Raw genomic sequence first — 21405 nt, forward strand, 5'->3', positions numbered from 1 at the left:
TGGGGGCACCCCCGGGTTTTTTTCCCCCCCCCCCCCCCCCCCCCNCCGGACGTAGACCTGGCTCCGCCATTGAGCATTTCAAGATCATTAAGCCTCTCACGAGTTGCTCTGAACTAAAAGTAAATTCCTACCAAGTAGTAAACGAGGCATTAAGTCCAAAACTATACAACGTCAGATGTTCATCCGCGCTTCACTTGTCAAAGATACATTGATAAAATCGAAGCAGCTGACATGTAAGAAGCATCCCCTGATCCTCTTATGTGTTTTGACGTCATCTGCGAGGCGTTTAGAATTAACCATACACCGTATTTCCCAATTATAGATTTTATCAACAACAAAAAAATAATAATTCTCCGGTACCCAAATTTTCAGACAGAAGATATACTAGTGAAAAAGATTTCTAGTTTTTTGATTTTTGTACAGTTCTGGTACTTCTGCAAACTATTTAGATGTATTTAGGGCCCAAATCGACCTCCACGAATGACGAAACAAGACCTTTAATGATCTGATACACAGCCCATAATAGCTGATAATTTACACGGTATTTGTAGCCAATCAGTTATAGCGTTCACAGCTCACCGTCCAAATTTGAGCCTTCAAGTCCATGTGTGTCCAGAATTATCCGTATTTGAATGTTAAAATGACGACTCGTCATGTTTTTTTTTCGTACACTTCGAGTACTTCTGAAGACTATTAACATCAAGACTGAAATCAACCCCAAAGGTGCCTAATCTGTCCCTTTAAATTTATGGGGCTCGAAATAGCAATACACAAGAATAGAATGGTTTTGAGTTTCATTTATTTAAGTCATATTTCATAGTTGTCTTTCATAATAATTTAAAACGCAATATCCCATGGTGTTTTGACTGCCGGGTATCACATCACAAAATTCCTAATAAAGTCAACAACTAGTATATAATGTATCATCGTTTATATAAAATAAAATAAAATAAAATATAAAATATTTTGAAAATACGCTATGGTATCTACTTGATCAAACTGAATTGGTTTAAAAGATTAATTGAATTTAAAAAGATTACATGAACCTTTTAAATAGTTTTGACGTTTAATAGCAAGACTTTTTAATTTAAAACTTTCAGATAAGTTATTAGACATATTTTCATATATATGAGCAATATTGTCAAAAGACTTTAATGCCCCTTTAAGAAAATGAATAGGGATTTTCTCAACTTTTTATGTGAATTGGTCTATAGAAATCGTTTCTATCAATGTCACTGATACACATACAAAATTTATAAAATATATTACAATCTCTTTAAATATATGGACTGTATGAAGAGTGAATTGAATGCATATTATGTGCTAACAATGTGAATATGTTTAAGATTAATTTCACTCGTTCAAATTTTGAATTGATCTTAGATTCAAATAAACTGCATGGGTGTCGCCTAGGGTGAATTGGGCTTCTACTTTTCACACAAACGATACACTATTGTTTTACCTAGGGCACTCTTAAAGTGACAGGTGGGCCTGATTTGAGTCTTCAGAGGTACTAGGAATGTACGAAAATCACATAATTCCTTTAATAATACTTCAAACTAGAAAGTTTACTCATTGTTTCTATATATGTTTTTTCGCCATATCGGTAGGAGATGTTAAAACCAACACTTTTCTCCTTCTTTTATTACAGTCAAAATGTGGTGATATTCTTATAGCCATTAACCCAAACAGACCCCTTCCAATATATGATGCAGAGGTTTGTACCAACAACTAACTAATTATGAATATTGTCCAGCCTGGCCCTTTTATGATTCCATATCCCCTACATGTTTTTACCTGATTTTAAAGTCATTTTGAAGAATTATGCTGACTATTTGCATTTTGGTGATATTTTGGAATATAGTTAGTTTATCACTTCTAAATCGTGATCGTTGTAATTTTAGATTTTGAATCTATCATTGCCTCGAGTGGTCTCTTATTTATTTCTTTAAATCACATGCGGTTCCAGACTCTCCCTTATATAAAAAAAATGATAAATTTAAACAAGGTTATCGATCGATTATTGTTTAAATAACACCTTCATTTCCTGAAATGCTCCCAAATGTGCAGACAGACGCACTTTTGTTACTTAAAAACAAATGATATTCTTTTCAGCATCATCAAAGGTTCCGATGGCAAAACGCATCAACTCAACAAGAGCCTCATGTGTTTGCAACAGCAGCTTTGGCTTTCCAGCGTCTGGTAGAAACGAAAACGGACCAGGTCATCCTGGTTAGTGGGGAGTCTGGCGCTGGAAAAACCGAAACGACAAAGTTCATCATAAAACATATTGTTCATCTTTGTGGAAATGCACAGAGTGATCTTCACAAAAAGATTTTAAATGTAAGTTCATTGTACTATATTCTTAAGAATAAAGAAAAGACCCTCGTTAAAATATCGTCATATCCAATTGCTTGCATCTCCGTAATGTAACATTACATAACCAGGACGGTTCCGCTGTTTGGTCTCTTATTGAAAAGAGAGCTCCCTTCTGTGGCCAATAGTTTGGGATATGTAGTTCTAATCAGAGCAAGTTTGGGAATTCCTATACTTTAATTACTACTATCGAAATTATTGAATTATCGAATGTCCCCGTGTTTAATTCTAGATTAACCCATTGATGGAAGCATTCGGAAATGCCAGAACAAATTTAAATGGTAACTCCAGTAGATTTGGGAAGTTTATTCAGATTAATTTTGATGCTGAAGGTGGCATTCAAGGAGGTAAGATACGCGACAAACTTATTCATGAGCATAAACAATGTGATAATTTTATTTGCTAAATCTCATCCACAGTTTGCTATGTACCGAAAATAGTACTTATAACTGTCATAATATAAAGAGTCAAAAAATGTTGATGCATATATGAAAATGAAAATGAATGGAGTTTTACGTCCTAATTGATGCATATGTATAGGGAATTTTAATCAGAGGCAAACACAAGGTAAAACTTTACACACCATTGGTGACTTTTTCAGCCGTGGTAAGAGATTATTTATTAGAAAAATCACGAGTTGTTCATCAACCAAATGGTGAGGGCAATTTTCATATATTTTATGCCTTTATTGCTGGTGTTGATCCTAGTTTAAAGAGGAAGCTTCTCTTAGACAAAAAAAGTTATCGGTAAGTATGACAATATCAGTTCTTTATTTCTGCTTCGAATTTTACTCCGTAATGATCACTGGTTTCTAACCTGTTTAACTGTTCGTACCCTTAACCTTTATCTTCTTCGGCTCAGTAATACTAATAGCGTTGCAACGCACTAGCCTCAGTGGTATAAGATCGACATCCCGACAAATCAAAACGAATGGAATTCTAGGGGTACTATATTTCTCTGGATAGGGTAACTGTTGTTACGGATATTAAGACTGCTAAGCCATTGCATTTCCTGCAGAAAGACTACATTGGTTAAAATGGCTGCTTTGTTTTCATATTTGGTTTAAATTGTCTTACAGAATAACCAAAAATATCGTTGGTGATCTTGACTATCACCGAAATCAATACAATGACTATTTAAAAATAATGCGACTTATTAAATTACCAAAAGAGGTAAGTTATGATTGTATTCCTTATTCTTCATAACGTGGTACTGACAATTGTATCTCCACGTTATGGCCTTATCATGCATCATTATTAATTATTATCATGAAGATCATTATTATCATCTTTGTTGTCCATTATTCAACATCATTATGTTCATTTGAATTATCAGTTTATTGTTATTGAGAATGATGATCATGCAATGTTATAAGTTTGTTGTCATTGATAATGCTAAATTATCAGAATAATCCATGCCAAACAATAATGATAATGCTATACTATTAGTATGTTGTAATGGTTGGTATCCGTTAATTATCATTGATAATGTTATCTTGTTAATCCGTTTTCATCAACACCAAACAATAATGATAATGTTATTATGCTAATGATAATGTTTATAATTGTGCTGTTATTATTGTTTTAACTATATTATCATGGATAATGCTATGATATATTATGTCTTTGCGTCTTCGTGTTAGTATTCTTTTTTCATACATTTTTCTATTCTGATACGTGGAATATTACAGGATATCGAAGCCGTTCAGATTATATTAGCGGCTATATTACACATCACAGAAATACGTTTTGAAGAAGATGGTGATTCTCAGGGTGTTGTGGTTTCTAATGAAGATGAAATGATAAATGGTATGACTTCTCATTATATCTGTAAATATTGCAAATGAAATAAGTATTTGTCAACAAGTTTACGCCATTTTTACGAATATGTTGATCAAAGATTCTCGTCCGGAAATGCGTAGTTTGAAGGTGCAAAAGCTCCATTCTGTCGAAAACAAGACATGATGCAAATCCTTTGTTGAAGAGTGATTCAAAGAAACGTAACAGCAACCAGAAATTCTATCTTCAAAAATCTTCGCAAAAGGTTGGAACTTCTCATAATCGAAGGGAAATGTCAAACAAGTTATAGAAACTTATTCAGAAATGGCAAAAAAAATCAGGCACTGCACTACACTAACATCTCTGACAATTTTGTTTTAGCTGCAAGTCTTCTTGGTGTTGACCCTGATAAGTTTGGTAAAAGTTTAGTTTTAGAGGACATCGTTTTACCAGGTAATAATATCTACTTCTATGATTGTATGTGTGCTATAGAAACTAGGCAGTGGAACCTAAGGCGATGACATCTAGGGAATCTACTCTATAATACAGAATCATATGATCATTTACGCATAATTTATGAAATAAATGTGTTAAAATGAATGAAATGAAATGAATGGAGTTTTACGTCCTACTTTTCTGTACCATAAATTAATGTGATAATTCGCGCATTTGCGATTTAAGTGGCTTCTGCTAACACAACCTCGGCCATCACAATGGTCCAGGTATTACGTCTTCATCATATACCTTGACTGCAATGACCCTTTTTCTTGCCAATTTATTGGATTGTACGCCAGTGAATACAGTTTGTCAATGCCTCCGAATTCATGCGTCAATAATTTTACAGTCTTTCTGTCAAGGGCTTATATTGGCTATAGTTGCTAGCGTACAATCCAATTAAATTGCTGCATGCACACTTCCGCGAAACAAGAAACAATACCTCGACATGAGCTGTTTGTTCCTACATAAAATATTGGGACAAAAGAGATTTAGATGTAAATACAAATAATACCACGCTGTTCTATTTTAACTATAGATGAAACAATAACAACTTTCAAAAGCCTGGAACAAGCTGAAGATGGACGGGATGCTTTGGCGAAATCATTGTATGAAAGATTGTTTGGTTGGATGATCCAAAATATCAACGTGTCACTACACACTCAGCAGGATTTTGGGTACGTCGGGGTTTTCTTTAATTAAAGGATGGTTTATGTGCGATTGGGAATTGGGAGTCATCTTGATTTCGTAGTCAGTGGCTAAACTAGATGAGTGGGGCTCGTGGACTTAAATGATTTTGGGCCCCTCCCCGGGGAATTCGTTTTTAAGCATTTGCTCTCCTGCTTTCTTTGGAAAGGCCCGTGGACTTATGGTAGTTGAGCCATTGTTAGTTTTTTAACCAGAAAGAAACATTGTAAATATTGAACTGATAATGCATCTCCTTCATGAACAATTCTATGTTTAACATTTATAGAATTCCTAACATATGTTTGGTTAGTGTTTTATTCTGTTGGGTATTGTAGAAATACCATTGTTGCATAGCATTAGATCTTTGGGTATTGGGTGGTGAGAGCCAACACCGGGCCGAGGGCATCAAATTTTGTTCTTACCTGAGGGTGATTCGAACCCAGTCGACTATACAACTCGCTAACGACTGAGCTATTCAACTGCCACAAACTGTTCATTAGATCTTTGGGTGTTAGTGAAGTCACCTTTGACGAAAAAATGAAACTTCTTGATTACATTTATTAAGATTGGTAGAATACAACTAATAGAAACTGGACTCGTTACTGATTGAAAGCTCATTTTGTAAGCGTTAACATTGTATACTTAATTGAAGGTATTTTTTTTTATTCCAATACAGAGCTGAAAGAATGGGAAGTTTAGGTATTTTGGATATTTGTGGCTTTGAGATTATGCGTAATAATGGACTGGAACAACTTTGTATTAACCTGGTGAATGAACAACTCCAAAGCTTCATGAATAAACAAGTGTTTATAAAAGAACAGGAGATCTATGAATCAGAAGGCTTGACATTGGAAGATGTTAACTATCCTGATAATGCTAAGATTATAGAGATGTTTACTATGGTATGTTTATTGTGAATTCCTTAACCTGTCCTTGTCCTTGTCCTTGACTAGAAAGAATACTATGAATTCGGTATATTATTGACTATTTTATTGCGGTATCCGATAGTTCACGTGATGAATCACTTGGTGTAAGTTGCATGTATTGACAAATCAATTATGTCCAAATGATAAATAGACGAGAATCATTTACAGGATGAATAGACAGAGGTTTGTTTACAAAATAAATAGAAGAAACAAGATTTGTTTACATGATGAATAGGCAGGGGTTTGTTTACATGATAAATAGACGATGCAAGGATTGTTTACAAGATAAATAGAAGAGACAAGATTTGATTACATGATGAATATAAAGGGGCTTGTTTACATGATAAATAGACGATGCAAGAATTGTTTACATTATGAATAGACAAGGTTTGTTTACATAATAAATAGAAGATGCAAGGATAGGTTACATGATGAATAGTCAAGGTTTGTGTACATGATGAATAAACAGTGGTTTATGTACAAGATAAATTGAACAGGTTTGTTTACATGATAGATAGACCAGGTTTGTTTACAAATTTCAGAATAGATACGGTATAATTGCCCTGATTGATGAAGACACCACATTTGCTCAAGCTACAAGCATGTCTTTGATAACTAAGTTACAAGATAAATGGGGCCACCATGACCATTTTGTTAGTCCAGTATATGATATTCCAGAATTTGGAATCAAGCATTTTGCAGGAGAGGTAAGTTGGTTATTTTTTTAAAAGAATATGGTATGGAACTTACTTGTAGCTCCCCCACCCCCAGATAACCCCCCAATTTTAAATTTTTTATTATTTTACATAGGGAAAAATTTTAGAAACGCCACTGATACCCAGTCGTTAAATTCTGGTAATATATGTAAGTTAGATGTCTTAATTCGTATTTCAGGTTACCTACGATGCTGATGATTTCATTGAGAAGAACGCCGACAATCTAAGTTCTGGTATATTTAGCTGTATTCAGGATAGTGAAAATGACTTAATCAGTGATCTGTTTAAGGTTCAAAAGTGTCTAACTGGTTCAATTTCAGCGTAAGTAGTCAATTATGCAGTTGTTTAACTTGTTCATTAAATCACCTCGACCAGTGTTCAAACGCCTCAGTTTGTCCCTGGATTTCTATATGTTTATGCTCGATATCATACTAAAGCAATAAGAAATGTTCTTTTCAGCAATCAATATAACTACAGACAGTCAAACTTGTTTTCAAGACCAATTTCACCTAGTAGAGGATCGCAGATAACAAGAAATACAGTAACAGAGCTTAGAAAATCCATGAAAAGCAAAGGGTACGTTTGTTTAACTATAGTTGTAATGTTTCTGTAAAATAAGTTCATATACTGACATTTTATTTCTTGTGAATGATTGATCTCTGAAACTGCGGCGTTTATAAGGAGGGGCGGGGTCAGTTACAAATTTCATATTAGTTCTTAAATGCCTGTGTCTATGCCTTGACTCTGTGGCCCAAACTCGATCAATGTTCACTGAAACAGAGCACACCGCGATGTGGTGGATCTGTATCTTTTTGCTATAATACCTTCGGATTTTTCAACCCGGTTTCCCCCTGTCAGTGATGCAGGTAAGAGGGGCTGACATTGAAAAAGCGTCAAGTCGTTTGGATGCGACAATAAACCGAGACTACAGGCTGTGCTTGTTAAAGATCTCTCAACAGTTGGAAATCGAAAAAGAGCAGGCTAATGCCGCTGTTCTGGCAAAATTTCTCTTATTGCGCCCTGCATGGCGTCTTCACTAACTCGCACGCTGCAGAAAAGTAGGACGTAAAACTCCATTCATTTCATTCGTTTTATTTTGTACCATTTTGCTGAATCTTGAAGATATGATGATTATTTTAGGTTGAATAGTAACATGCGGCCACAGAAAACATCACAAGATCATAAAACCCAACTTTCTTACTTCACGGTAAGCCAATACTGTACACTGAACCTTTGGAATGTCCTCGTTGTACAATGCGTGAAACAGAATTAATCCAGCTATCGTTTGTGATCCTTCTTCTGAAGATGCAGAATGTTTCTTTGACAACAGTCCTTTGCATTTAGAATTGTTTTCCATTGACCCTCTTATAGCAATGCATAGCAGTGGAACTATTATATACTTATCACTTACCAACCAACCCAGTGAATGTCTGTACATGTAGATGGTTCTTACTGTATTTATTGTAAAAACATGTGTGTTATTAAGTATGCGGATGATTTAGATCGTCCAATTTGTTCACATATTGTTTAGCTAAATAACAAATGAAACTTGCTTATTTTAGGAGTCCATCAAAGATCTCTTGAGGAAAATGAATTCAGCCGATCCACTTTTTATAAGGTCAGTTTTGTGTCATTGTGTTTTATGTATATAATAATTTGGAAAATGCAACTGTTTAAGATTATTATATAGAACAATAGATCAATATATCAAAATATATTAGCTGATATGACATCGCCATCTATTTACAGGATTGCTTACTGCCACGACTCCACACAATTCAGGTTTTTCAACCACTTTCTCCAATCGTATTTTTATCCATGACTGACACACGACTGTTACATCAGTTAAAAGGATTTTCTTCTTATTTTAGATGCATCAAACCAAATAATGAACAGCGCGAAAAACTATTTGTGGACGAAAAAGTCAATGAACAACTGAGCTATTTGGGTATAAAGGAAATTGCTAAAATCAGGAAGATGTGTTATCCAATAAGAAGCCAATATACAGACTTCTCTCAATGGTAATTTACTAAATTATATTTCATTATAAGCCTCTAACATCCTAAAAAAAAATAATGAACTGAGTGTTACCTAGACAATTAATTTATAATTTGCTTTGCTCTCTTCAAAATTTATTTCGATGGAAATTTTCCGAAAGTGTAAATGCTAAAGCTACACGAAGTAAATAAATAGTGTAAGGGTCATGGGCGGTAAAAGCGCTTACATATATCAATTTAACCATAAAGAATTTTTCTTAATGTGTATTGGGGACATTTATGTCTTCAATTTGCATTAATTCAAGTTTCTGCCGGATGTCTGTGGTAACTGTCTCTGAAATTTTTAACCCTATATGGCGTGATATCTTCGGGCCTTTGCGATATCTAAGTGACAAATGTGTTATTAGTTTCAATGGTGCAAAATGATGCTACCAGTGTCTCCGATAAACATAAAAAAAAGTTGCGATAACCTCCTTACAAATCCTGAAATACTGAAAAGTAATCAAAATCTCTTTCTTAATTACAGGTATAAAGACATTGTACCGACTTCCGAGAAGTCGAGAAGTGATGCGGATCAATCTAAATTCATTCTTAATAAGTTCATAAAGAGTAATAAAGAATATAAATTTGGTAAAACCCAGGTAAGTAATTAAAAAAAAGTTAAAAATTATTGGCAAAAATGTATTCTATATAGCACAAGATCGTAAATGTGGAAATAGCCTAGTTTATTTTAAAAGTGATGGCATATTAGAAGCACAGGTAATAGATAACTAAGACAATTATTATGAATAGATACTTCTAGAATTTTACGTACAATTTTTCAATGTGGTTCTCACATCGTCATCAAGAATTTAATGAATACTTACAACAAACAGTGGCTCAATTACTCAATTGTCTGGTTGAACCATGTCAACTGGCCCCAACCCTAAAGGGGTCTGGACCCCAAGAAAAAATGCAAGAGAGCATATGTTAAAAAAAATCCCCGCTTAATTCCACAGGCCCCCGTTTTTCCAGTTGACAACAATGAAACTTTTCTTTGGCTATATGAACAATTTTTTGAATTCATATGTTAAATATATTCAGATATTCATGATGGAAGCTGTAAAGAAAACCTTAGATCTTATACTGACAGTAAAACAGCGTGAAATAGATAGATCTGTTAAAAAGGCGGCACGAAAATGGAAAGAAATTTGGACTGAAAAGAAAATAGAAGAACAAAGAATGAATGAGAAGTTTAAAGCAGAAATTGAAGCATCAAAACCTCTACCCAGAGAGCGTCATGCATCTGTTAGATTTGTAATACCTTTTATTTTTCATGGTCTTAATTTTAATCATGTTTTAAACTAGTTGTCCTGATAAGGATTGTGTATCCAAAATTATGTGTCTGATGATGATCAGATTTCTCAAACACGTATCAGCCACACCAAAATTAGCAGTGATTTGAAATAATCTACCTTTGAAGATGCACTGAAAGGTGACAACTTCTTATTTGTGATACATATTTTGGTTTAACATCAGTGTTGCAATTGTCCAATACTTGCCTATTCTTTATGAATGGTTTCTATTGGTGTGTTGAATAAACAGTATAATATTGGAAGTGTAGATCGTGAGCATTCAATTTAAAAACAAGATATTCCTCTATTTTGGTCTAGGTTAATAATTCGTCAAAGTCGCCAATTGAAGCAAACGTCGGTACATGCTATTCGTCTGAGCCAAAATAACAGAACAGCATAATAAATTAAATTAAAGCACTCACTTACATATCGTGTAAGGTGTGTGAACCTAAATTAAATTAAATTTACTAAAATACTAATATCTTAGGGTTTGTCTTTCAGGATTCGGAGACAATAGATGAAGTTCCAGATGATGACTACAGTGTTCTCTCTGACTCAATCCGTGGATCTGAAAGCCAGACAAAATCTATCCAAGAATCACAAGAATCACAAGCATCACAAGCATCACAATCCAGTCAGCAGAATAATACCGATTTGTTCTTTAAGAGTAGCAGAAGAAATGCAGATACTGATGATGACAATGTGGAATATGATGATATTAAGTAAGAAAACTATTACCATTAAGATATGTTAATGCGGTAGAGCAATGGATTTTCAACCTTTCCCCCCTGAATTACCCCATTTCAGGATCCTTGATCGATTGCATTACCCCCTTCCCCCTATCAATCTATACCATCACGTGATTTTCTGTTTTTTCCCCTGCAATCATTTTCCTATCGGAAAATATACCCTGATTGAATAGAACGATTTGATTCGGTGTAAGAGGTGGGGTGTGTTTATTCTTATACTGGTCCAAATATCTTATCCTAGACTACAGAGCGCTTCATAATATAAATATCAGTCAGAAGGTAGATATAAGATTTCAAGTCAGCAAGTTTATCACCAAAGCACAACTTTATTGATAATTGAAAAGTCAAGTATATGTAGATGATTGTTATAGTTCAGTATCTTATATTGTGAATTTTTTTTTATTTCAGATTTTGGGATGTATTTGAGATTGTCAATCCGGACTCAGAATCCAGTGGCGTACCAGGGGAAGCCATAATACGTGTAATTAAGATAATTCTGTATTTACTCTTTTTCTGCATTGTATTGGGTTGCTGTGTTTGTCAGAAGCTGAGTTTAATTATAACAGTGCAAAATATAAATCCTACAAATGCAACGGTAAGTATGATTAAAGGGGAATGAATTACTAAATTCAAATGAAATGTGAATTGAAAACAAAATGTCCTTGTGGAAAGTGTGTTTAGTTATCACAGCCACGGGGGAGCAATGCCCCCGAAAAATTCATTTCTAGTGGAAATTCCAGTCTTGGACTTAGACAACTGGACAGCAGTTTATTCTGAGCGCTTTTTATTTTTATAAGGAAGCAATTTCCCTCCAATGTAGTGTAAATTCATAAAAAAAAATTGTTAAGTAATATTAAGCAAAATGCTATTGAAAGTGGTTTATAAGCGATGTTAGTTGTGATTTTTCTTGTTTTAGAATAGGGATGCGAATAACTACATCAAAAATCTTGTATTAGCTATTTGTATACCAACATCATTGAATATTTTGATAAGTACGTCTAAGCTGTTGTTTGGGCATTTTAAATGTCCTTCTGTGATCACCTTTATACTGGTAAGTGTATGTTTATATCTTGTTTTAGGCTGTTATATATGGTTTTTTTTTCTTCAAGGTACGGAATATAAAGCCTGCAAATTATCAAATTTGATATTATTATTATTTCATTAGTTCACCGATTTTGGGATTAGGACGTGGTACCACTAATTGTTCTTGCACGCAAGGAAATTTTGTCCTTTTAAAAAGAAATCTTGTCCCTTTAAATAGAAATGGAATCGATTCTAAAATCGCCAATTCTACTTTGATATGAGAGAGGTCCATTAGACCGGCATATTGACGTTATATTAAAAGGAATACTAGCTCTTGGGCTGACCAATGAATCCTTTATAATTCTATAAATCCATAAAACTAAGTAATTATCCATAAAACTACAGTTAATTATTGAAAAACGCTTGTTTAATCTTTAAGCGGTTATTAATTACGTTGCTAAACGAATTTATATTCATAAACAGGGATTCTTTTGTATGATATCAGGTAAATCTGCTGATGGTTCAATACTCTTCATTGTGACTTAAAATCTTATGCTCGTTCTAAGAGGTAGCGTTCCAGGAATATTCCTTCAATGAAATGACTGAAGAGATAATGGTATTGTTTAATCACAATTAAAGCTGCCAATGGGCGTATATTACCATGTCTGGCAAGCTATCTTCTTCATTTCAGGCTATCTTCTGTGAAGTTATTCATGCATTTGGACTGTGTCTCTTAGTGTATGGGGTATTGCCTTATTGTGAAAATACCATACTCATGGTTTTATTATTATCGGCTGTTGCTATTATTCCCTCGATACTGCTAACACTTACAGCTACACATAAGATCACGAAGGATGATAAAATAGATAGGTGCTCTAAAACTCGAGTGTGCTTTGCCCTTTCAAAGATGTTTGATGGACTGAGTATTCTGGCCCAAGGGTCGGTCATTGCTGTTATGCTGCTTTGGTTCAAAACGGTGGAACCCAAACGTAAAGATAATATGGAAAATGTACCATTTGACTTCAGAATTATTGAAATTTGCATGGGCTTCGTTTGTGTATCTGTTGGATGGTGGGAGAATTTTTTGGATGATCGTTTCCTGTGCTCATTGAGCGACACAAACCGTTTGAAGAACTTTAACCTGTTTATACGGTACGAACTTCAATCTGGACGCCATTATACAGTTATTCCAGCATCAGTTGCTAAACTTCTGGTTGTTTTATTCATGACCTATGCCTACTTTCCATCGATAATTGACGACATTCTTGGAGGAATTCCAAAAGAAGGTGAAATCATCCTAGTTCCTGTTATAATGCTGCATCTAGCAAGTATCGTTGCGTTTTATATTGGAGGTCTGGCATGTAAGTTGGACATGCAGATCATATCGTTTTCTCTCTCACTGGTTTTAGTCACTCCACTTACCATAGTGGCTATAGTACTGGACTGTGAATATAAATCTATATCGAAACTGATGGAAGTAAAAGTATGTACTGAGGAAGGACTATCTGGTCCCTCTACAGATTTAGTCGTAGGTGTAGCTTGGTCCCTGTCATTAATGGGGATACCAAGACATTTTTGGTTTCCAAGACAAGAACGTTTACCCAAGCATGAAAGGTAATATTGTTTTCTTAAAAAATTGCTTGGGGAAAATCAAATCCGGGTAATATGTCCCAGTACAGAGTTTACCCCCACCCCCCCCCCCCCCCCCACCCTTTCCTGAAACCTGTAGTTGTATGCTTTTCAGGCAAGTTCAGATTGAAACTTATAAAACTAGTTCCAAGCTGCCTCAACATCCTCAAAATGGCATCTAGTTCAGCAACTAAAATCCGTTCGCAGTTCAATATTGGTTTAACCCACGAGCATTACCAGAAAGTTACTTGGAATACGGTCTGGAATTCTAAACGCTAAAATTTCATAATTAGTATGAATTGTACTTCTTTGTAGAATGTTTGTAAATCCACTTTATTGTGTTGTGTTGACGACTGAGTCATTCCTGTTAAACCGTAGACGACACATGCGACGAGTTCTGAAAACTGTCACCAAAAAGGATAAAAACGTTGTGACGTATAAACTTGCGAGAACGGAAAGTAAAGACGATGAGAAAGAATCAGCAAGTAGTTTCAATGATAACGAATCAATTTACCCTAAAGATGATCAACCACAAAATGCAGAAGTCCCCATGGTTTATGCATGTGCTACTATGTGGCATGAAACTAGGACAGAGATGGTACAACTGATGAAATCTATTCACAGGTAAAGAAATATAACTTTGTAAGCTTTAGAATTTTAACATTGACTTATGTTACAGGTAAGCATAAATGACGTCGTCGTCGTTCAAATTTCGTATGTTTGGATGTGATGTCTTACTCAAATCTTTAGTTTTCTATCTTTGGTGAAGTACGTAAGGAAGAAATGATAACTAAATTTGCAATTAGATATGATACACTCTCCAAATACTTTCTTCATACTTAACTTACCATACCACTTATTGATCTAATGATTGTTTTAGAGTCGATGCTGAACAATGCATGAGGAGAACCGTTGAACAGTTGTCGGGGCCAGATCCCGATTTCTTTAACTATGAAGGTAAATAACATTTTTTTTATGGATTATTTCTAGGTGCCATAGTTCGTTAGTTTGCAGTGGTAGAAATCGTATAACGCCAAGACAGAGTTAACTAATATGCCTCATACTGATCTCACCCCAGCAATTCAACGCTTTGCGAATTCGAAACCTGGCGTTTCTACGGGGGAAACAGAAAAGATGCTTGCCTGGCTTTCAATTTTATTATTATTATACATAGCGGAAGAATGGTCTGTGATCAACATCAAAAATATGCTAAAGTCTCATATCATTTCTGGATTTCAGCACATATATTTTTTGATGATATTATGGAACAAAACGATGACGAAGAGTGGCAGGTTAATGATTTTGTTGCGCTGCTTGTTGAATGTATGGAAGAAGCAATAAGGTAAACTAAGGGAGATTTTGACGAAAATGGGTGGAATAACAGAGACGTTATATGGCTTGCATAGTGTCTTCCTTCTAACAATTTGTTTTATCAAAGGAAATGTGCCTTAAAATACCAAATTGACTAAAAAATAGCAAAAAAAGAACTTTATAGCTTTTGTGAGCAGGATCCGTCCCCCCAGCCTCCGGTTTTATGATGACCAGAATAGGCTATCTGCTATTTCAACCACACAGGAAAAGTAGGTTTAACGCTGCATTCAAATCAAAATAATACAACGCTGGTTTTCCCATTTATTCTGTCATACATTCTGTCCTACATTCTGTCTTACATTCAATGAATATTTTTCGAGAATTATTTATTTATTTTTCTATTTAGCTCTGTGCTTAAGACATACTTAAAACCTCACCCACCTATTAAGATATCTACGCCTTATGGTGGTCAATTAGTGTATAAAATGCCTGGTGGGAACCTCCTCTACATCCATCTGAAAGATAAGAACAAAATTCGACATAGAAAGCGCTGGTCACAGGTATGTGTATCTACTATAAGCGTATCAGCTATGAATTGCAAAAGGCAATTTATGTAGGACACTCAAGTGGATGCCTTAAAGGGACCGATTCGTCATCCATTTGACCTTTGTCTTATAAACTAAAATAAACTTTTTGCATTTTTCATATTACATAAGGAATATTATTGGTATATTTTATGGAAGTCACCAAATCTTTACTTTTCTTTGATTTACTTCCACAAAAACCTTAGACAAAAAACTATAATCTCTCTTTGCATCCACGTATACTTGCTAGTTGTTGTGAGTTTTTACTTTCGCTAGTTGACTCCCATCATGTTCTATTCCTTTCTGGTTTTCTAGGTTATGTACATGTACTATCTGTTGGGATTCAAGTTACTGAAAGGTTGTAGAGATGAAGCATTGGAATTATTTAAAGAAAAAGAAGACAGGTTGAAGGCCAAAAACAGTGCGAGGCAGACACTGGCGTCTGATTTAAATGAAATCTTATCAGATGAAACCAAAATTCAGGTAAGCAAACGCTACACTTGCCTTAGCAATGATTATGCTAACGTCTCCCTACAGTCTTTGCCTGCAGTATCACGCAATGTTAGCTAGCGTTTGAAGTATATTTTGCAAACCAATTTTATTGGTTCTCTATTGGATTTGCTTATTTTTTGCCTGATTACTTAGGCCTTTTTCGTGCTCACTCTAGTTGTAGTAGTTACCATTTCCCAAACAGATTTTCTTATACAATAATTTCACGTTCAACTAAGAAAACCTTGGAATGGTGTCATTTCTGCCGACGCGAAGTGGACGTGGTTTTTATTGTGAAAAGTTAAATGCATTGTAAACGAAGTATAATTTAAAGCAAATTTTCCTATGATCCGAATCCGAATAATATCATTTTTTCAGTCTGAGAATACGTTTATCCTAGCCTTGGATGGAGATACTGACTTTAGTCCTGTTTCTGTTCAAATTTTGTTGGATAGAATGAAGAAAAACGACAAAGCTGCTGCAGCTTGTGGACGAATTCATCCAATCGGCTCTGGTAAGTTAAAATCTTTTAAAATAATTTCATTCTTGGTAAGCGTCACCAAATTTGCAATTTGGCCATTTTATAATTGGTATTTTTTTTTTTTTTTTTTGGATGAGGCATCGTTTAGTTTCTTCTACGGGGGTGTAAAAATCCACTCTTGAAAGTTGGTCTTGTTATCTTACTCTAGGTCCAATTGTATGGTTTCAAAAATTCGAATATGCAGTTGGTCATTGGTTACAAAAAGCTACGGAGCATGTATTTGGTTGTGTATTGTGCAGTCCTGGATGCTTCAGTTTGTTTAGAGCATCAGCTCTAATGGATCAAAATGTTATGAGGAAATATACCATATTACCATCAGATCCAGGCCACTATCTTCAATATGATCAAGGTAAATACATCCAAATAGTTTAATGTTTATAAAAAAAATAGTATACCTTAATATTACAATGAAATTCTCTTATTTCCTGCGCCGTTTAATGACTTATCTGAGGAAATTTTCCTTGAAGATTTCAAACTCTCCAAAAATTAGTCCTACATCAAAACATAAAAGCTATATTAAAATCTATAATTGAGTTATCGGTAATTCAACTGAACCCTTTTCTTGTAGGCGAAGATAGATGGTTGTGCACGTTACTGCTTCAACAAGGATACAGAGTGGACTATGCCGCTGCTGCTGATGCCGTAACATACGCACCAGAGGGCTTCAACGAGTTCTTTAATCAAAGACGCAGATGGATGCCTTCCACTATGGCAAATATTATGGACTTACTTGGAGATTACAAGAATACAATAAGAAACAACAACAATATAAGTATGATATATATCATCTACCAAGGTGCATTAATGTTGTCCACTGTTTTGGGCCCTGCAACTGTACTGATGATGATATCCGGAGCTTTCAAAGACATATTTGAACTTGATATTTTGTTGGCATACGCTTTATCGCTAATACCGGCTGCAGCATTTGTTGTTATTTGTCTTGTATGCAAGAGTAAAACCCAGTTAATAGTGGCTGTGTTCCTGAGTACATATTATGCTTTTGTCATGGTTGTTGTATTAGCTGGTACTCTTAAGAATGCTGTGACAGAATCTCCTTGGCATCCTAGTGTTATTTTTCTGTTGGCACTGGTTATAATCTTCATTATAACTGGATTGCTGCACGTTTATGAATTTTATTGTCTACCATGGGGAGCTCTTTATTTTTTGTGCATTCCATCTGGTTATTTGTTGCTTGTAATCTTTTCTCTTTGCAATCTTGATAATATTTCATGGGGAACTCGGGAAGTAGCCAAAAGGAAAACAAAGGCTGAACAAGAAGCAGAAAAAGCAGCACAAAAATCGAAGAAGAAAGAGAAGGAACAAGGATTCTTTTCAAGGTTCTTCTTAAACAAAGGTCTTTTGAATGACCTGAAAGAAATATTTGCTTTTGGAAAACAAGACAAGGAAGATGCTTTACTTTTAGAAATAAGGAGCATGAAAGAAAAATTATCTAAACTATCTGGAGAATCACACGATAAAGGAAACCTTGTTGAGATCAAAGTTGAAACTCCTTCAGATCACAAGACAGTTGAAATTTCCACGTCAAATCTCAAAGTATCTTTTGAGCCAATGGATGAGCCGTTAAGCAAGCAGAATAAAAGAAAGAACAGGGATCCTAACCTACCATTTTGGATAGAGGATCATAGACTCGGCAAAGGTGAGGTTCGTGCTTTGGACTCGGATGAGTTACAATTTTGGAAGGATTTGATCAAAAAATATCTCTACCCTATTGACAAAGATCCTGAGAAAGAACAACAAGTAAAAACTTCTTTACAAGAATTAAGAAACAACGTGGTCTATGGGATGTGCATGATCAATCTACTATGGATTGGAATTAACTTCATTTTCCAATACAAACCAAATGAGGCCACAATAATACTGTTACCTTATTCCTATAACGGAGCTAGTCTAAAGGTAGAAATTCTTGGTTTTTTATTCATCATCTTTTTTGGTATTGTTCTACTTCTGCAGTTTATTGGAATGCTCATACATCGCTATGGTACTTTCATTCATTTGATATCCATAACAGAAATAAATGGAGGGAAAAGGAACCAATCAGAAGTTGAAAAAATGTTAAATGCTTATCGACAAATACAAAATGACACCTTAAGCCAGACGATTGTAACACAACCACCAGACAACGAAGATCTAAGAAAATCTCTGTGTGCTTCACGGAGGTCAAGGAATCCACATATGCATATCAATCCAGATATATCTAAAAATATACGGACCACTGGACGACGATTGAGTAGACCTCTACCACACATTACATCTGATCCATTAGAAGATATAAGGCGGTTAACGGCAATGACTAAATCTAAACCCGCCCTAGGGTTTGACTTGAAAAAAACTGCTAAAGGATTGGTCAAACAAGCGGAACAACAAGGAATACAATTTGATAACGTTGATTTAGATCCTCCACCGGATTACGAAGAGGAAGCACAAGATCCTGTGTTTGATTTCTTAAAAGACAAAAACACAGTGAGTAGAATCTTTGCGAAAAAGTACCAAAAGCATGCTAATGCTCAAGTAAGACGTCCAAGTTACTATAACAGAAGAGGAAGTGCTGCTCAATTCGATAGTTTTAGTAGCAACAATCATAACGGTAGGAACTTTGGTTCATTTGATAACCACTTTAGTAGCACCAATTTCAACGGACGTATCGATAGCGAAACACCTATTGAGTTTACTCAGTTTTAAACCGTGTTACACAAGAATTAATTCATTTCTCAACGCTCAAAGCATCTTGAAAAAATTATTACCTTAATACATTGAAGAATAATATTTTGTAGTGGTCTGAACCGTGCTCTTCGGTATCAAGTAGACCAACAAGCTTACATCCATCGTTCTGCTTCAGGGTATACTTACCTTATGTCTGCTCTTTTGGGATTTTCTTGAAAATTGTTACGAACGGATGAGAAATCATGGAGAACAGAACATTATGTTTAAAGAGCCAAACAATATGCTATGAATGTATATGGCCACTTATTTTTCTATAGCATTTAGATCAATTGTCAAGCAAGGGTTGTCGATTTGACGAATCTTGTTCCAGAGAGCCTTCAGCGGGTGGGGAAACATGTTGTAATATTTTTGAAAGTTTAAAGTTCTCTTTTCATATTTTTTAATTGCTTTGTTATAATAATTTTAATTTTAATTTGATTTTTATTTGTATTTTTGAAGATATAATATGTGTCATTTGAGTATTCAGATTTGAATTACATTTGTATTAGTGTTGAAAATTCGATAGAAGTTTAAAAAATCTAACCTTGGCAGTTGAATTAGGAATAAGGTTGATAATCAACTATTATCTGCCTTGCCTATGTGTAATGTTTCCGCGGTCTGACCGCGTGCCCGAAACCTCTAAATGTACCCTGTTAGCTGTGTATATTATTATATATTGAGCCTTCCATCACTTAACCTTGGCCATTTCAGCAAATTTGTATTTGTTAACCTTCTAATGTTTTAAAGTATTATTAAACTATGTCTTTCTGACGTTTTATAACTCTATGCCACGTTTTGTACTGATTTCTCTGCCACGTTTATACATAGCTCTCTGTCACGTTTTATACATAGCTCTCTGTCACTTTTTGTACATATTTCTCTGCCACGTTTTGTACATAGCTCTCTGTCACGTTTTGTACATATTTCTCTGCCACGTTTTGTACATAGCTCTCTGTCACATTTTGTACACCTTCACCTTCTGAAGCCAACTAATTGTTATGAAGAATGGCCGTCTCTACATTTCTTACGTTCAAAGATTTAAACTATACCTCTGCAACATTTTTGACATCCTGTACCATCTTAGGCCAGTATGGAAATGTGGCTATCTTTGTACATCTTGCACCTTAACCATCATAACCATTCCTCGACACTTGAAAAAGGATAATATTTCGAAAACCGGTTCGTGTCAATTGCGTAAGTTTTTGTTTTACTTGTTATAATTTTTCACATCGTTGTTAGCGTTATTTATCACCTAAATATATATTTTTTTGCATTTTTCATCTTGCTTTATATATCCCCAAACCCAGTTTGACTTATTTGCATAATTTGATCCCAACATTTTCACGCTAGCATATACAGTTTCCTCCTGTTACATCCCCTTCTAACCCCAAGTTATTTTCATTATGCTCCCCAACTACAACAACCACTGGCAAGAAGCCAGAAATAGAAACACTAATCGTCAACCAAACCAATATCACGTACCCTACAACGGCCCTGTCTTCCATCGACCTCTACCACCTACCAATCGCCGACCACCAACCAACCCATCCAGCTATATCCCACCCCATCGCCGACCTACCTACAACACAGCCTACCAATCAAGAGGTAACCATCGACCTGACCAACAACAGAAACGACTACCAGCCCACCGACGCCAACCAGTCCCCACTCATAAGGAGGAAGAACCCTTTGTGAAGGTATTCTTCCAAGTTTTGCAGTGCCTCCATCATTTGGCAATCCTTACCCTTCAACAGCAAGGCCAACCAGCGTTTACCTTCAAACGCAAAGTCTCTGAGTTGGATAGTTTTATCCGTCCAGCAATGAAAACATCAGCTGTCGACGCGAATATTAGATCCCTCAATCGGACATGGCTCTGTAAGGTTACGCAGGTCCTGATCGACCATTACCAAACCACACTTCAAGAGAAGCTGACCACCATTCGTACCAAGTCTTTGTCATCACCTGCCGTCGACCGCATCGTTTCTCATGCCCTGTCCTGGGCCCGTCGCTCCTATGGGAAACGTCTCACTCAAGCTGTAATTCCAAATC

The 21405-nt window shown here is 35.3% G+C and overlaps 1 protein-coding gene across 1 annotated transcript in view; it reads left to right on the forward strand.

Moving 5' to 3' along the window:
• LOTGIDRAFT_154879 (hypothetical protein) overlaps positions 1–19335 on the forward strand; it is a gene marked incomplete at both ends in the record, with an annotated part of 22760 nt that extends 3425 nt beyond the window's left edge. Inside the window, 28 exons of the mRNA XM_009065384.1 lie at positions 1652–1717; positions 2116–2343; positions 2609–2723; positions 2978–3122; positions 3455–3548; positions 4067–4184; positions 4536–4607; positions 5188–5326; positions 6013–6238; positions 6805–6969; positions 7157–7299; positions 8119–8185; positions 8541–8596; positions 8850–8999; positions 9502–9616; positions 10059–10262; positions 10811–11031; positions 11467–11653; positions 11975–12109; positions 12773–13695; positions 14026–14334; positions 14591–14667; positions 14950–15052; positions 15428–15581; positions 15921–16088; positions 16473–16608; positions 16784–16984; positions 17204–19335. Coding sequence (XP_009063632.1) covers positions 1652–1717; positions 2116–2343; positions 2609–2723; positions 2978–3122; positions 3455–3548; positions 4067–4184; positions 4536–4607; positions 5188–5326; positions 6013–6238; positions 6805–6969; positions 7157–7299; positions 8119–8185; positions 8541–8596; positions 8850–8999; positions 9502–9616; positions 10059–10262; positions 10811–11031; positions 11467–11653; positions 11975–12109; positions 12773–13695; positions 14026–14334; positions 14591–14667; positions 14950–15052; positions 15428–15581; positions 15921–16088; positions 16473–16608; positions 16784–16984; positions 17204–19335 — 6849 coding nt within the window. The remainder of the gene's footprint in view (positions 1–1651; positions 1718–2115; positions 2344–2608; positions 2724–2977; positions 3123–3454; positions 3549–4066; positions 4185–4535; positions 4608–5187; positions 5327–6012; positions 6239–6804; positions 6970–7156; positions 7300–8118; positions 8186–8540; positions 8597–8849; positions 9000–9501; positions 9617–10058; positions 10263–10810; positions 11032–11466; positions 11654–11974; positions 12110–12772; positions 13696–14025; positions 14335–14590; positions 14668–14949; positions 15053–15427; positions 15582–15920; positions 16089–16472; positions 16609–16783; positions 16985–17203) is intronic.
• Positions 19336–21405: the final 2070 nt, after the last annotated feature.

The sequence above is a fragment of the Lottia gigantea genome, assembly GCF_000327385.1.
Source record: "Lottia gigantea unplaced genomic scaffold LOTGIsca_7, whole genome shotgun sequence".
Classification (NCBI taxonomy): Eukaryota; Metazoa; Mollusca; class Gastropoda; family Lottiidae; genus Lottia; species Lottia gigantea.